Source organism: Thermobia domestica, chromosome 9 (genome assembly GCF_964235325.1).
Source record: "Thermobia domestica chromosome 9, izTheDome1.hap1.1, whole genome shotgun sequence".
NCBI lineage: Eukaryota > Metazoa > Arthropoda > Insecta > Zygentoma > Lepismatidae > Thermobia > Thermobia domestica.
In genome coordinates, this window is record NC_137462.1 from 103768293 (window position 1) to 103785770 (window position 17478).

At 32.0% G+C, this 17478-nt stretch overlaps 1 protein-coding gene across 4 annotated transcripts in view; it reads left to right on the forward strand.

The window, feature by feature from the left end:
- The window catches only part of norpA (no receptor potential A), a 387967-nt gene that overhangs the window by 293459 nt on the left and 77030 nt on the right, over window positions 1-17478 (forward strand). For 2 of the 4 annotated variants that reach the window (XM_081771645.1, XM_081771642.1), the window contains exons 7-8: window positions 244-381; window positions 14024-14103. In XM_081771645.1, coding sequence (XP_081627771.1) covers window positions 244-381; window positions 14024-14103 — 218 coding nt within the window. Of the gene's footprint in view, window positions 1-243; window positions 382-14023; window positions 14104-14661; window positions 14742-17478 lie in introns of those variants that run through there. The other 2 variants (XM_081771646.1, XM_081771643.1) reach the window with 2 other exon arrangements.

A 17478-nucleotide genomic window follows, 5' to 3' on the forward strand; every position in this document is an offset into this window, starting at 1 on the left:
ATCTTCACCATTGCCATAAAAAAAAGTCGATTATTTTTCGATGTTCTACAAGTGTCCAAGGTTTCATTCAGATCGGTGATTGACACTTCCGTAAGTCTCCTTGTTAGAAGAACTTACCAATACCAGCATTATAATTGAAGAAATGATATTTCCTTAAAATATCGAGTTTTTATAGAAGATGTTAAAAGTATCTAAAACATTTGCTTATTATAAAGTATCTCACTTATTATTTTTCTTTCTAAGGATTCCAGGCTTGTCGCTCAACTCCAAAGTAGGCATGGGGAAAATTATGAAGACAAATGCTTAACAATATGTAGTGGAACAGATTATATTAATATTAATTACCAACACGTTGTTTGTCCTGATGTGGAAACAGCAAAGGTAGGAGAAATTTTGATTATTATTATTTTCTTAAGTGTAAGTTCATAGTGACTTTTTTAAGTAATGTCTATAACGAAGAGTAAATAAGGAAAAATAAGAGGAAGTTAAACAAATATTCCTGGTGAAAACTATAAATGATTGTAATGTAGAAGGTATTAGCAAAAGAGATTTAGATGGTACGATAGAAGAAGACGCAAATATAAAATTAAATAAAATGTTATTTTCGGTCGTCAAGACCTTTGTCAGTCTAGAAATAAAATAGGTTTACGGTATACTGTTATAAAATCTTTATCACTTAGCTATGGTTATCCGTAAAATAAATATATATTCTTTCCATTTGGTCCTTTGCCTAGTAGGATATCTATCAATGTATCTATGTATATTCCTTATAAGTATATATCCGTTACTATTATCTATTATTTTTTTCTGCAGATTATTCCTTTTGTTTACCTTCCTTTCTTCTTTCAAAGTGACATTTTTCTGAATTATGTAGCTTCTGTAATCTGTTCGATTATGGCATATGCTTATAAAGAGATAAGTTAGTCGAAAGTCACTACATATTCTTCACCGCGATGCAGAAAGCAGGATTTTTACGAAGATCTGAATAAAGGAAGCCAGCGCGTTATTGTTAGGAAAGATGGTGAAGGCAATCTTGGTGATAAACGACAATATTAATTATTGACAATACCTCTCCCCCTCCCCCCCCTCAGCCGTATTAAATCAGTGTCAGAAACTATTTGATATTATACCAAGGTGCCGAACATATATTAATCGAATATTTTCGTGAAAATAATGAATTTTTTCTATCACTTACTTCCGTTTACTTCTTTTTTTCTTCTTCTGATAGTGAGTGTATTTTGGTGCTAATAAGTTCAACCTTCAGTCTAGGAGGCAGGAATGCACATTCGCCCGTGGTCCTAGAAGATTCCTTAAATTATTCTGACACGTTTTATTCCACCTCCGTCTTGTTTCACCCACCTCCCCTTCCTAAGATAGAAATAAAAACTTACGTTATACTTTCTTAACGTTGTAACTCCTTCTGTGACGATAACGCAGTCGGAACTACTATAGTTATAAAATCTGGCCTCATTTCAAAAAGTGTTGTAATCTTCATTAATTTAATGAAAATCTGTGCTTGTTTCCGTACACGTTTTAAAATGCCAAGATACTTGTTGTTCATTCTGAAACAAGTATTGTAGTTTTTAAAAATTAAAATTCTGTCTGTATCCACTTGTTTTGTTAGTCTTTCCAGTGCACATAGTTCTAAATATTTATACCACTAAAAGTTTCGATTATTATATATTATTAAATAGACTAGATTAACTACTATTATTTATATGTTTAATTTCATTAACATAGTTGACACATTGTTTTGCTTTCATTATTGTGAATGACTCCAAATTTCCAGATTGATTTGATTCAATTAGATTAGATACTCTTGACCAGATTCGAATGTTCTTATATAGAGCATGTCATATAAAGAATAACGTAACGAAATTGCTGTAGAATTTGCAAAATGGAGGGTCTATACTAAATTATGAAGTTCTATTACAAAGAAGACGAGCGACATATTACATACCTGTCTGCGAACTTACAAATTTGGTTATCAGTCTTATTGTTTTGAAAATAATACTAACCAAAGACAAATATTTTGGTTTTCAGAGGAGAAGTTTTTTAAAATTATTATAAAAATTCAACATACAGATGTGCTTGATTATTTGGAGATCATTTTAAGCATCAGTACAGTCTTCTCACCCCGGGCAGGCCTTGATTTTTGTATACATTATATAGTTTTGTAACCGGCAGGGTGTCATGGTCTCTGTTCGGGCTTCCATTTATTTGTAACCGCCTGGAGTTCGTGTCGCTGTTCGGGCGGCTTTTTATTTGTAACCACTCCGTGTAATCTGGTCGCTGTCCGTGGCTCGTGGTACTACCAATAAGTATCTTCCTGATACTTTAACTTACCTGGACAGGACGATGAAGAACCTCTCCAAGAAAGGTTAAAAACTGTTTCCAAATCGCTCGTCGGTCTCAATAATGAAATGAGCATTAGGCGCCGAGAGGTTCGGGCGTCTCGTCTCGAAAACCTCACGGACGATCAGACGGTCATCCGGACCATAACGCACACAAACATCACTCATACAAACAACGAAAACACACTGGATTAAATAACACTATACTTATTTATTAGAACACTATTAAAAAAATAGCGAAGAGGAATGGACACAACACTGAACACTGAGGATGTATAACAATTTTAGTCGCTGAAATCACACTTTGCCCTTTTCAGGCAATATAGCCCTTTATATATATATGATTATGATTCAGATATCACCACAAATGCTTCTCTCACACCATTGCCACACTTGGGGGATTAGCACTGGGGAAAAGTTGTTTGGATCGTCCTACGATGAATCCAGTTACGCTCAACAATCTTAAAGCGTAAAGATGAATCTTCAGCAAATTAAACAAGAAATTCTCCAAAGTAGAATGCGGATGTGGGTGGGCGCGTGTATAACATTTTAAACGCACAAGGTCTGTGGACCTGGGATTTCACTAGTTGGGGCTAGCCGTAAGAAATCGTCCTTCACCGGCTAAATAGCTTGTGCCCCTTCACAAAACTTAACCATCGCAACGTGCGTGGTGGCTGCGTACAACACCGGAGTCGAACTCTCTGAGCATCCAAGCTCAAGCTACGGGTTGCAATGATCAACGGAAAAGTGTTGGCAGTTCATTTCAAAAATCACTCAGTTAACTCACCTGTATGCACATACAAACAGAATATAGAAAACAATTTATGTTAAATTTTAGTCAACTGCCCATAATGCACTAGACATGGCGATAACACTGGCGTGAGAAAGTACAGATAACGAACTGCAAAAATTGTGAGGCTGGTGCCACTTTGGCCACTGGGACATCTGGTCAGCCCGTATTTCTCTAATCTATTGTAATGTTTCCATAAGTGATTAAAGAAAGCACTTAATTCAGTTTCAAATAACTGCAGAATATACACTGTGCATATAATGAGTCAGGGAGAAACACTGAAATGGTTAGTCACTAACTGAAATGTTCTAAGCAAAAGCAATGTTTTAAATATATATATGAAAAAACGATGAAAGACTTCTTTGTCCAATTGTGTGGGAAAGAAGCAATTCCCACCGAAGAAAGAACTTATGTGCAATGCTGAATAAAATATAAATCGAAAATAATAATCACTGGCTTCACGAAATATACAGTGTCCACAAAAAATCCTTCTATAACCTGGTAGCGGTTATAGTTTCAATAATAATTTTTAGTTTCTAATTGATGTAAATGTTTCCACTATTTTCTTCACACTTCCCGAATTTCAATGACGCATGTTGCATCTACTTCCACAAGCCTTGGGGGTACCTGTAAGTAGGAAATGAAATATTTATAGTTCATTGTTCGTGTGATTGTGGAGTAATACACAGTCACTGTTACACAGGAAAGAATAGTTAATTGACTATATACTTGGTTTGTAATCATAAATCGAAAGTCGATAAAGATTTGTTTCTCAAATATTTAGCTAAATTTGTCATTCTGTTTCTCAGAGACTCAGTAACTCATAGATGCAATTAATTTTTTTCCTAAGTGGAATAATATACGAACCCTTATTCATCAGCTGGAGATTTTGTCGTTAGGAACGCATAATGGTGTCACTTTATCTGGATTGTTCTACATCTATAAACAATGTTTTCTCCTCTTCCTCTTCTTCGTCACCTGATAATGGTCTTGACGATCAGAAACTTACTCTACTCAATCAACTGTGATTCGGTGTATTTTTCTTCCACTAAATTATTGTCTTGCTTTCTGTGTTGCTTGAATAATTTTGTATTATTTTTCCAGTAGCATATATACACTTTGACATTTCGTACGAAGTGGTTAGGTTCCAGTTTATGATATAGGTAATTCAAATTTTGTAATAACTCTTACAAAATGTACATAGAACATCAATGTGAGTTCGTATAAAATATAAAGTAACATGGATTTACATTAGCACAGTACATACACAAAAAGTGATCTACTATTTATATATAGCACTATTTATTGTGTCAGTAACTTATGAAATTGTAAAAGTATTTTAAAATCTCGTAAAACTAACTTCAATGTGTTTATTGTAATTATTTAGGAACGCTTATAACTCCGCGGATTCTTCCTTTATTGCTGTTTGAGACAGAAAATCAAAATATATACGTAACTAAAGCTAATCCAATATTGCACAAGAAACAAAACAGCCTTTTTCAAATATGAATTTTATTGCGACAGTCGAAACTTATTAAAATTAATGAATCCGTTTTTGTAACGGATGGTAGAAAGTTATCTGCTGATTTTCAGAATTTTGAATAAACAGCTTTTTTCAACGTACACAACACTCTTCTAAAATAAATAAATACATAAAAATACAAATTAAAAATACAAATTAACAAGTAATGAAATACAGGAGAGTTTATGAGGTAAACACCGACCTTGTAACAGTGACAAACAAAGAAGAAGTATTTTAAATAAAATTCAAAAAAATGGATCAATAATACGGTATAAGAAGCATGAGTAAAAAACTTTGCCATAGACAAAAGGTTTTCTGTGAATTTTAGTTTCAGAGAAATATTTTCATGTTGTATTTTCGAATTAATCTATGTTAATCTCCATACGTAGTGAAACATTAAAAGTTTTTCCTCGAAATAATTAATTGGTAATTATAAGAAATAAACATAATAAATGAAATACAGAACATGATTTTCCTGTGTTATTATTTTTAAAATCCATATAATTAATTTATGATCCAGTTTTACAGAAAATTGGGAAGCATAAAATATTAAAATCTATATTAATCGAAAATGCTGATGTATTTTGCAGTGGCCAGTAAGCTAACAAATAAGTATTTTTCGACGAAAACATTATAATATACTGAATTAAATCGTAATTCATGTATTTAATAAATTGTGTACTCCTTCAACCATATTAAAATCATACATTTTTATTATCAAGAAAAAATAAATTATTCTCGGTGCTTCATGTAAAATAATCATAGGCCACGTCATTTGCAAAGTCAGCGTTTCATTAGTAATCGGAGATTGAAATAACTATTTTCCACTAAAGGAATGTTCTGTTGTTATAAAGTTAATCAAACATATTATTAATTAAGAAAGAACTGCAATTGAAACACCGTAAATAGTAACTATCTAACTTATCTCACTGCCATTTTAGATAATTTGAAATACGGTATTTGGATCAAAGTATAATGACATGCAAAATTCACTACTAAATACATTTTCCCTTAAAATTTATTACGGTAAATTTAAAAATTTCAAAGTCTTTATTGTTATATTTTTCCCTTTTGGGTTAAGTCAGGTAGCTATGAACCTAGATTTTATTGTAAAATTCAATATCGAAAATTTGTTATATGGAATTATTTCGAATTGTATAGGTAGTCAGCATTGGCTATGGAAATGCAAGGCTGCAAATTTCTTTACTTGTACATGTTTCTGCGTAAGTAGCTATCAGCAAAATTTACCGCATATGCACTTTTCATGTTAAAAATATGTAATACAGCCATAACTCTCCAATAGTTATTAATAAAATGTGAAATCGGAAACCGTTTAATTTCCTTACCCGATTTGTTTCTATTGCTTCGAAATAAGTTGGAACTTGCATACAGTACTTAATCACAGACACTGAATTTTATTCATGGAACTGCTTAAATAATTAATCATTCATTACTAATTTAAACTCAAAACACTGAAAAGCTTATGAAATCACTTGAATTGTCAGTCAGTACGAAAGTAACTGTAAAAAAGGGGAATATACTGAATTTTTATTGCATTGTAAAAGCTTACGTTCCTTTTGTTTTGAATTCTCGAATACTATGATATTTACTTTCTTTTACTCACTAGGGGGGTTATATGTTTCTAAACAGGGTAACCCCTACTTAAACATAAGATATTTAGATAAGTGAATTTTTACTAACCAGGCGTGTTAATTTAGCCTGGCATGAAAAAAAAGTAAATCGAACCTAAATGAATTATATTAATAACATATATTCAAATATATTGTATTTGTACTCCTACTATACCACATAGGTACGTGACGTCATCGTGACACGGTCACAACTAGAAAATATTTACTTCAAATAATATAAAAGCGAAGAATAAAAATTTGTGAACAACCGAATAATTAATGAGGTTAGACACACTTGTAAAACGAAAAACTATTTACCCAGAGTTTTGTTATATTTTAAAGGCAAATAAATAGTGTTTATTTTACTTAGAAAACATTAGCAAGAAAAATATTGTCAAGAAATCGGTGAAAATTCTTTGATCTTATTTTATAATGTTTGTTTGATCAATTCGAATGGTGTGAGTTTGAGATTGGCCTTTTCTGAAAACAATCGTTACGAAATATTTGAAAAAACGTAACCTATGTACGTAATTTTAGAAATGGTTTGAAACTTTGATATCATTCAGTTGATATCTAGATTTTAGTATTTATTATTGGTCTTGACCTGCCTATTTTGCATCTGACAAGTAAACCTTACGTTTGGGTGAATCGAGTTGCTGACTGAGACACATATGAGAAAGTAGTACTAAATGTGGTCAGTATTTCAGTGAAGTTGTAGGTGCGAAGCTCCAGGGGTTTAGGAGATACAGCTACCAGAACATTACATGGAAGTACAGAATAGTCTTCATACAGTTGAAGGTAAAAGCTCTGTAAGACCTCTTGTAACGACAAAAGGTGAATAACAAATATATGGGTACATATTAGGACTAGGGGGAAGTCATATAGCAAGGGTATACCTGACGGCTGCCATCTTGAAATCAGCCATTTTGAATTAAGGTTAAGTTTTTAGAATAGGAATACGGTCATGTGATACATGATTTAAGGCGCAAATTTAATCAGAAGAACAATGGTGACGTTAATTTTGATTTACGAGCAATTGGTAAAAAGTTACAGGGAAATTAAATATTGTTGCAGCATATGTATTAGTCCTTTACCCCACCTTGTAAATTTTGTGTTAATGATATAATTAAATAAAAAGCAGGTGGATAAATATTAGGTCTATGGTAAGAGTTGCCTTGATGGTGGCCATGTTCAAATCCGCCATTTTGAATCAGACAAAAGTTCTAAAAAAAAAAGCGCATAACATTGACACCTTATTAATAGCAAAGTTTACCATAAATCCAACGGTATAACCATTTTTGCTTTATCATTAACCAGCACAAAATTAAATGGGAATAGAGTAATGCAATAGATGACTTCGGGCTAGAAGTTAATCAGAAATACAATTGTGGCGTTACAATGTTAGTTGTTTGATGAGCAAAAATGGTTATACCGTTGGATTTATGGTAAAATTTGCTATTAATAAGGTGTCAATGTTATGCGTTTTGTTAAACTTTTGTCTGATTCAAAATGGCGGATTTGAACATGGCTGCCATCAAGGCAACTCTTACCATAGACCTAATATTTATCCACCTGCTTTTTATTTAATTATTATCATTAACACAAAATTTACAAGGTGGGGTAAAGGACTAATACATATGCTGCAACAATATTTAATTTCCCTGTAACTTTTTACCAATTGCTCGTAAATCAAAATTAACGTCACCATTGTTCTTCTGATTAAATTTGCGCCTTAAATCATGTATCACATGACCGTATTCCTATTCTAAAAACTTAACCTTAATTCAAAATGGCTGATTTCAAGATGGCAGCCGTCAGGTATACCCTTACTATATGACTTTCCCCTAGTCCTAATATGTACCCATATATTTGTTATTCACCTTTTGTCGTTACAAGAGGTCTTACAGAGCTTTTACCTTCAACTGTATGAAGACTATTCTGTACTTCCATGTAATGTTCTGGTAGCTGTATCTCCTAAACCCCTGGAGCTTCGCACCTACAACTTCACTGAAATACTGACCACATTTAGTACTACTTTCTCATATGTGTCTCAGTCAGCAACTCGATTCACCCAAACGTAAGGTTTACTTGTGAGTACCGAGATTTCAGCCAGTTCAAAGGCTAACTTTTATATATGCTGCTGGATATGGTTTTGTACTTTTTCATGTGAATATTACGTACTCTTAAAGTGGTATGAATATTGCTTTATCACTTTCCTTCAGTGGTATCTGTTATTCGTAACTTTCGAATGGTTTTATTTTGTCAGCATTGTGTAATTGTTACTGTAACTGATATTCTTCTGTCTTTCGTATTGGTCTTTGGTCTTCTTCTGTGTTAATTAATAATGTTAAACTTTCTGCTTGATACAGGTACAATCGAATATTGATAAATGTTAATACTGTTTAGACGAAGATGAAATTTTAGTTACATAGACTACAACCATGCCTGAAAATAATTTGAATAGGACTTCTACAAAATCTGTATTGTCTACCTATTGTCTGTTTTAGTTGCTTAACAAATACTATTAGTAATTTAAAAAGAGACCCATGACAGCGTACTGCCTTTCATATATTGCAAATTAATTTCTGAATTATCACTGAAAAATACTGTTGTTCTTACTTTTTTTAGCATACGAAAATTTTTCGTTATAATTAGTACAATAGCGTACAGGAATAATGCGGTCAATATGCTACAGTATCAATACTTTAAAATTCCTCCTGGCACCTTTCTCACGACAGTCTAGCTGATGAAGATACCTGACAGTGTGTTACAAAACTATTGCAATTTTGTCTGTCAGTTTAACAACAAGTACAGAGGCGTAACTACGTTTTATGATCCCCCCGCAAGAGAATACCCAGGGTCCCCGCCTTAACATTTTTTGTGGAATGATAGGTAACATAATCCATTTTTTTCAGTTTTGTCCGCATTTATTGAGAGCAGTGCTAGATTACTTAATCTATTTTGGCCCATTATGCTTTTCACATAGTTTTTTTTTTTTCATTAGTTTCAATTTTCAGAAAGATTTATCCGCAGAATTCACAGACAGGGAGCGTAAAAAGCAACAAATACGTGGTAATAAGTTCTGAAAAGCTAGACGCCAATGACTTATATTTCACAATTAAAAGCCTTGTTAGGTCAAATACAGAATTCTGAACATTTATTTCAGATTTCAGCTGTTTCACAAAGCAAAGTACTTCCATCGGAAACGAAGAACCAATATCACAACTATACGTTGTTTGAAGTATGTGTGCTCATAGAATTTAACCATGAGTAAGATATTATATTGGCAGGAAACAAAAAAGGAAAATTTGGATACTGTATCACGCAAAGATATAAAACTATAATGGTAGAACGTTTTCGGGACATGTCAATGAATTAATTTCGTCTAAATAAAAGATCATATTCAGACTTTTACTCTTACAATACGGATTTATTTCCCCCTTTTACAGTAATATCATGTGTTTTGGCCTTTGGTAAAAGTTATAGCATACTGAGAGAAATTTCTAGTACAACGTGTATATATATATATACCATTTTGGTTATGTGCGGCACTCTGTTCCTTCTGTTGGTAATAAAATCAAAAAGAGATCTCTTCACGGATGACAAGTGTTGGGCAGAGGTTCGACCAACAATAAACTCATGTGATGAAGTTTTAGATTTTATACCAAAGAATGCGGAATTTAGACAGGGTGCCGTGACCAAGACAGTGCAATGTATTTCTAGAAAATAGAGAAATTTTAATGAATCGTTCTCTCCAAATATGATAGGAACAAATGTATATTGTCTATACATTTCATACGATCTGGTTTTCCTGTATGCTAATTTGTCGGTTGGTTTCTACCTGCTCATGTTGAGTTTTTGCCAAGGTTTCCGTCAGATCCATATAAGACTGATACCAGAAACCTGAAGAAAGGATGACCCGACGCCAAAACCTTAACAAGTAGACGGTGACACGTCCTTTATCTACTATCCTGTCTGCAATATTAGCTGTGGTAATGATTTCCTCCTGGCACCTTTCTCACGACAGTCTAGCTGATGAAGATACCTGACAGAGTGTTACGATTCATTTGAAAGTAGTCTGCCATGTCTGGAGTCTTTCAATACGGATTTCTTTCTACTACACATTCTTCAGCTCTTAATCACTAGTCTATTAATCCAAGGCGACCTGAATTGGCGTGTCAATATCTCTCTCTCTCTTTCTTTCTCTCTCTCTCTCTCTCTCTTTCTTTCTCTCTCTCTCTCTTTCTTTCTCTCTTTCTTTCTCTCTCTCTTTCTTTCTCTCTTTCTTTCTCTCTCTCTTTCTTTCTCTCTTTCTTTCTCTCTCTCTCTTTCTCTCTCTCTCTCTTTCTTTCTCTCTCTCTCTTTCTTTCTCTCTCTTTCTCTTTCTCTTTCTCTTTCTCTTTCTTTCTCTTTCTCTTTCTTTCTCTTTCTTTCTCTTTCTCTCTTTCTCTCTCTCTCAGCGCTGTTGTAAAGTGAATATTACTCCATTTTCGGTGGATACTTGCATTTTCAACTTTTTAGTAGTTAATCTGGTTTATTCAACCCTCACATTGCTCAACAATATTTACTCGATGGAAGTATTCATTTCTGCTACATCAGTAATTCGAGGAATATTTGTTAACTTCGACAATATATAGTTAGACACACTTGTACGAAGGAATGCAAATATGTCGAGTTATGATGGAATCTAACATTCTTCTAGTATATTCTTGTGTAAGATGTCTGTCTGTTCATAAGTTCTCTCTATATTATTCTTTTATCACTCACGAGTCATGTTGATATTTTCTAAATTACAAATATCCAGGGGATAAATTAAACTTATTTCTTTCCTTTCTGAAATAATCCATATGAATTAATCTTATTTCTAATTTTGAGTCGGAGTCTATTCATGTACTTGTTTCCCTTGAACCCTGGTATACCTATTAAACAAGTATGTAGGTTTTGTTCAATTAGAAAGTAAATTTTCTAGCATATGTTAGTTTCACTTCTTGTGTACATAAATGACCAAATATAGTTGATAAAAAGGTAAGTGACCCATTTGTTGTGTGTCTATAAGGAAGTTAGATTTCTGACATAAAAATGATGGACGAGTTAAGTATGAAATCGAGTTAAACTTCTTACATTGCTAATTCGTAGATGCTGTTTATTTTTTTAATTTAATTTATTTGTAGAAGGTAACAATTGTGCAATTGAGTAATATTCTCGTGATGAAACTCAACGCCCGTAGTATTATAACGCAATTAAGCAATCATGTGAATTAATTACAAAATTCTCATATGAATGAATTAAGTTTTGAAATTATTAAAGAATTTAATATAATAGAAGGAGGTCAGGTTAACCCTTTACCTTGTGATTGATGGAATAGAGTAATATAGTGCTGAGCTTCTGCTCATTCCTATTTCAGCCATTTCATAATTGAAATGCACGCTATTCAAATTTTTCATGGCTTTAATATGTATATATAGTTTTTCTTTAAAAATTTTTCTAACATTCTAAGTTATTTAACATAGGTCTTCAATCTTAATGTTTTCCATGTGTTATTTGCTTACAGAACAGTATCTACTATCTTTGTTTTGAGTTACATAACCAAGTACATTTTTTTATGAACTTTAAATTTCTGCTCGAGTTAACTGCTCATTTTCAGATTCTTTTGCGAGATACAGTTCTTTATTCATTACTTGTTATGTTTACTCTTTTCATTCCCTGAGATTTAATAAAATCTAGTCTTTCCACGAATTAACATCCTTTCCGAGAAAGTTTCTCAATTTTTCTCGAAGCGTATGTATGTAAAATATCTTTTGTATTTTAATAAATAGAACTATAAAATATATGATAAGTATGGAATAATATATGTATGTATTGCTCAGAAATCATTTGTAAATAAAGAAATCGTACCTATTTAGCCTTCAAAATTTGGACTTAACATCTACAAAAAGCTGTTATGTGGAGAAACCTCATCAAAGATTGAAGAAGCGCGGAAGGATTGGGTTAAAAAAAAGTACCTGATATTTTCAGTCCATGGTGACACGAACATAGTTTTAGATTACTATCATGTTTTAAATTGATAGTATCATATTAGTTGTTTAAAACCTAAAATCCTTCCTTCTTCTTTAATCTTATGTTTATTAATAGAAAAGAAAGTAGTAGATTTTTGTTTGATTAATCCTAATTTGGAAGCGTATGGTTTATTTTTTTTTTTTTTAAGAAGAGAGAACTTATACTGCATAATACTAAGTTACAACTGAATATTTAATGAACACAGTGGAATTTCAGTTTATAATTTGTAGCAGTGAAGATTTTTTTTATTTTTTTTTAATTTCAAAGAGTATTGTTCTAATAACAGTGTATTCTCAAGTAACGTAGTAATTGATCTCAAATTTTATGTATGATATAAAATTTTATTCTCAACTTTGTTGTTGGAAACTGTCTTTGTATTGCATATTGTTCAACTTTTAGCTTTTCCCGTACTTCTTTCAACTGGAACATTAATGAAAGTGGTCTAAAGGATGTAATTCTCTTTCTGTATTTGTGGCTTGATTCGCTTTAGTGCATGAAAGGGGAAACTTCTTGGAGTGTATTGTAAAGTTTCATCCTGCGTATCCTTTTACAACAACAACAACAACAACAACAACAAAAAAAAAAATCTTGCACGAAATGCTGTTGATTGGTTCAGATAATGCAAAAACTTAAAACATTCCTAAATTTTCTCTCATACTGTGTCTTTCCGTATCAAGTATTTCACTGTGTCTTTCCGTATCAAGTATTTCATTCAATATTTGAATGAATAAACGAGATACCAATGCGAGGATCCTGTTTAAAACTACTGTTAGTTTCCTTACATAAGTACATTATCAGAATGGGAAATCAAAAATGTTATTGGTTACAAGAATACGTGTAGTTTTACATTTGAAATGAAAATATCTAAAAATCAAATGAATAGAAAAATAGTTTTGTTCTAAATAAATAACTGTGATTAGCTGCAAATTACTGCTGCTATTTCTTTCAAAATAACTAGAAAATTTCAGTAGATTTATTACGCTCCATGCCCTTAACTCCTTTTTCTTGTGAATTCTTCATTCTTTACGAAAATCTTCCTTTCAGTTTGATTGTGATTTGAGGCTCCCTAAGAAAGTTTTTCGAAAGCGGCACATTATCTTCAATATAATACATGATTATGTAATGCAACATTTTCAAATGTTTCAATTATATAATTAATCGAAAACTATATACTTGCCTATTTATATTTTCGCTTTAGGACTAAAATGATTGTTTTAGTTTAGGGTTTTTTAATAGTGGTTTCTTTTTGCTAAATTTCGTTCCAATTTTTTGGGAATAGAATTTACTTTCTCATTTTTATACGCTCACTGTAATAACGGTACCTGATTTAGTACATTCTCTTAATTATGTATTCAAATGGGAATATTACTTTCGTCACCATTTCAGATACTTTTGACGTAGTTTAGTAACAACAGTGTAAAAAGTTTCTTTTCACTTTATTTAATTTCCCTGATATTTTATTTACATTGATTTTTAAAATTTACTTGTGTACAATGGTTTGTTGGGATATACGAAAATATCATAAACATGCTGACGGAATTACTATAATACTGATCACTGAATATGTTGCTAATATAAATATTTATGTAATCGCATGTGTATATAAAGGGATGAGAGAGTAAGTGTTAGACTAAATGTAATTGAAAACATCCACCATTTTCTCTAACAGGCCTGGTTGGATGGAATCAGGAAAATCACCCACAACGTAAAAGCGAATAATGTTTGCCCAATGACCTGTTTGAAAAAACAGTAAGTGGAAACCAGAACCGTTTTGTGTATGTAGATATTGGGCAGAATTTTTTTTTATGTATGTCGATGGGCAGTGCAGGTTGATTTTTGTTTTCTGCATGTTGAGTATAGGATGTGAAAAATACTTGTTCTTTTTTTCTTAATTTTCCTCTGTATTTTCCTTTTCTGTGCATAGGTGTATATGTCTGTATGTCTCTATGTCCGTATACTTAATTCATTCTGTCTTTATGGTGTTGTTGATATAACCGAAATGTCAGGAGTGTTCGTGTGCAATAAATTTATTTTTGTTTTCTGTTGGACAATGTGTTTATAAGTAACTCTATATTTACAGGAAAGTGTTAAATATTTTAGCTTTACGTTTTAAATTAAAAAAGAAAAGTAATACCTTAATCACATGTATGTATGTATGTTTGTATATTTTTAACCTTCCATTAAAAAAATGCATGATCGAACAGAAAGCGTGATTATTAATTTATCTATATGTGCATGATGCGTTGCATGATTTGTGCATGGTAAAATTCATACCCTTTTTCATTGTCTTTGCATGCAACCATGTAGGTGTGGCAAAATGGATTGCACAAAATTGCCCACAACAACAAGATGAACAATGTCTGTGTTCGAACAAACCTCATGAAACAGTAAGTCCTACATTCTGTATACTAAAAGTTTTTAGATTTTATCATTTTGAGTGTCCTTTTAAACAGTAATAATAATAATTATAATAATAATGAATTTCGAGAGTAGGAAAACCGAATTACTTTATTTATAAATATTATCTACATTGTATGAGAATAAAAACACCGTACAGCATTCGTTGGCAATAAGTGTAACAATGAAAATAGGCTTTGTACAACCTCGTCGAACCTCTTTGTATTTTTTTTTTTTTTTTTTTTTTTTTTTTTTTTTTTTGAAATAATAAACAAGTACTAAATAAATTAAACTATCAGCAATGCTATTGTGAGGGGAAAAACGGATCAGGAATTCACGTTATCTTAAAACTAGAGTCAAAAATTCTTGAAACTAAAAATTGTTGTAAAGTCAAATACATAGTTTTGTAAAACAAATATGAAAAACAAAATACGTAATATCAAATATAAAGTTCTTTTACAACCCATTTACTCTGAATAAACGTGAAGGAAAATGTAACAATACATATTGAAGAGTCTTTATTCTTTAAACAACTTTTTAAATACAGTATGTATACTTCACTGTTAAATTTCATTAAAGTCTCTTGGTAGTCCAACAAAAACAGGTGTATGTTGAGTTCAGATATTATCCAATAACTAAAAATTTACATGTATAATGAATACAAATATATAACACATCTACACACACACATAAAACAGAAAATAAAAGTAGTGTTTTACGGAGCATAGTTCAAATGTGAAATGTGGAACTAAGCAATGAATTGACATAATACAAGTGCATATTCCCGTCTTGAGTAAAATTAATATATCTCACTGCAGTAATAAGAGGAGGACTGCTTACATAGTTTGTGGATTAGGAAAATAATATATTAATAAGGAGATTATGGAAGGCATTGCAAAATTACAAACATAGATATATAATTGATTTGTACTGAAATAAGTTTATTTTGAAGAAAGTACTTCTAAGAGTTATATAAATGGAATGAAATCTTTGAGTTTTACGTCCCACGGTGATGCCGGTTAGGCTAAAGGAGACGGTGATCATGAATAATGAATGAAATGGTGGAATGAAGAAAGTGGGAGGAAACGGGAGAACCCCGAGGAAACCCACGCTCACGGAGAATTGTAAAAGTAAGGCTGTTGAGGCAAAGTTAAAAAAATGCAGATATGAAAATTACGTACATATCTGGAATCATTCACATTTTAGTGCAGGTACTAATAGTACTTTTAGCAGAGCGGTCACTCTGCATTCCTCGTTGTGCATGTGGTCTTAAGTTCAATCTCTACGGGGAATAGGACTTTTGACGTTGGGCTAATATTGTGGTAATCGAAGACTTGAAAGTAACTTGTAGCGGCAGCCTACAAGATACACGTTCAATTGAATAATACGTGATCAGGACTTTGAGACTGAATGTCATAATTTCTGATGTGAGACATTAGAGTTCACCGCATCTTAATTTAAATAGCTCTTCAGTTGCCTCACAATATTGGATCAAAACTGAAAATGTTGTCACTCCTCTCAAAATGGAATCCGCGACTGCATAGAACACACCTTTTAGACGGGAGCATAACATTTTAAATTCAGACACGAAGTCACAACAGTTAACTGCACGTTATTAATAACAATCTTTTCCTCACTTTAACTCAGATACCAGGTTTATTCACAAATCTAGAACAGGGATTAACAAACCTTAGTTTATGATACCTAAACTTTGGAAGTCTGCGCAATTTATTATTTTAGTTTTCTATCGAACTAAAAGGACCTTGTCTTGTAACTGCAGTAAGAACTTCTCAAAAACAAAATAAATACCACCGAAACTTTATTACCGGAATAATTGATTTATTTATCCTTCTCCTTTGCCAGAGATATAATATAAATCGACTATGGGAATTCTTTAGAAATTTTTGAGACGAGTAATTGGACAGGTAAATCAGTGTACTGATTACTGTAAAGTGGTTTTCTTTTGTGTTCTAAATTTAGAAAATTGTTTTTATCAGCCATTACTTGACATTACATTACATAATAAAATATATTCGAGCTTTCACTAGTGATATTGTTTCTAATGTTCTGATCTTTTGATCTCAATATAATACAAAATAAAGGCCGCATATCTTATTGTTATAAAAACACAATTAAGATTTTGGTAACGTCGTATTATTTTTATTGTAAAGTGCTGTTTTTTTTCTGTAGAGATTGCACTTATCTCGCTTAGTGATGTAATTTATTTTAGCTTACTGCATCCTATCAACAAAGTTCGTATCTTAGCCCCTCTTCATGGCCAACTGCTAACGCGCGTGCTTGCTGTACATGGTTCCGGATTCGATTCTTGGTGCGAGCATATTAAGCCTTGGATAAATATGCGAATAATGATCGAATATTACTTAAGCGGTAAAACTCGTCTTGGGTAGCCTCAGTACTGAAACGGATTGTTAAACTTTGGTCAAGCAGTTAAAAGCATTTAACTTAAATATACTTGCAAGTGACAACACCCGTATTAAATTGCTTCAAAATTAATAGATTTTAAGTGTTGAATTATAATTACTCAGATCTAGTTATTGACTTCATACCCGCTATTTATCCTTATATTATGAACGTTTTAAAAGAAACTGAGTGATTAAAATCTTAAACCTTAATGGTGGTATCCACATTTAAAAATGTTAAAAAGTCGAATTTTATGTTCAAAAAATATAAGTCCAGTTCAAAATGTATATATTGATATAAAAAATT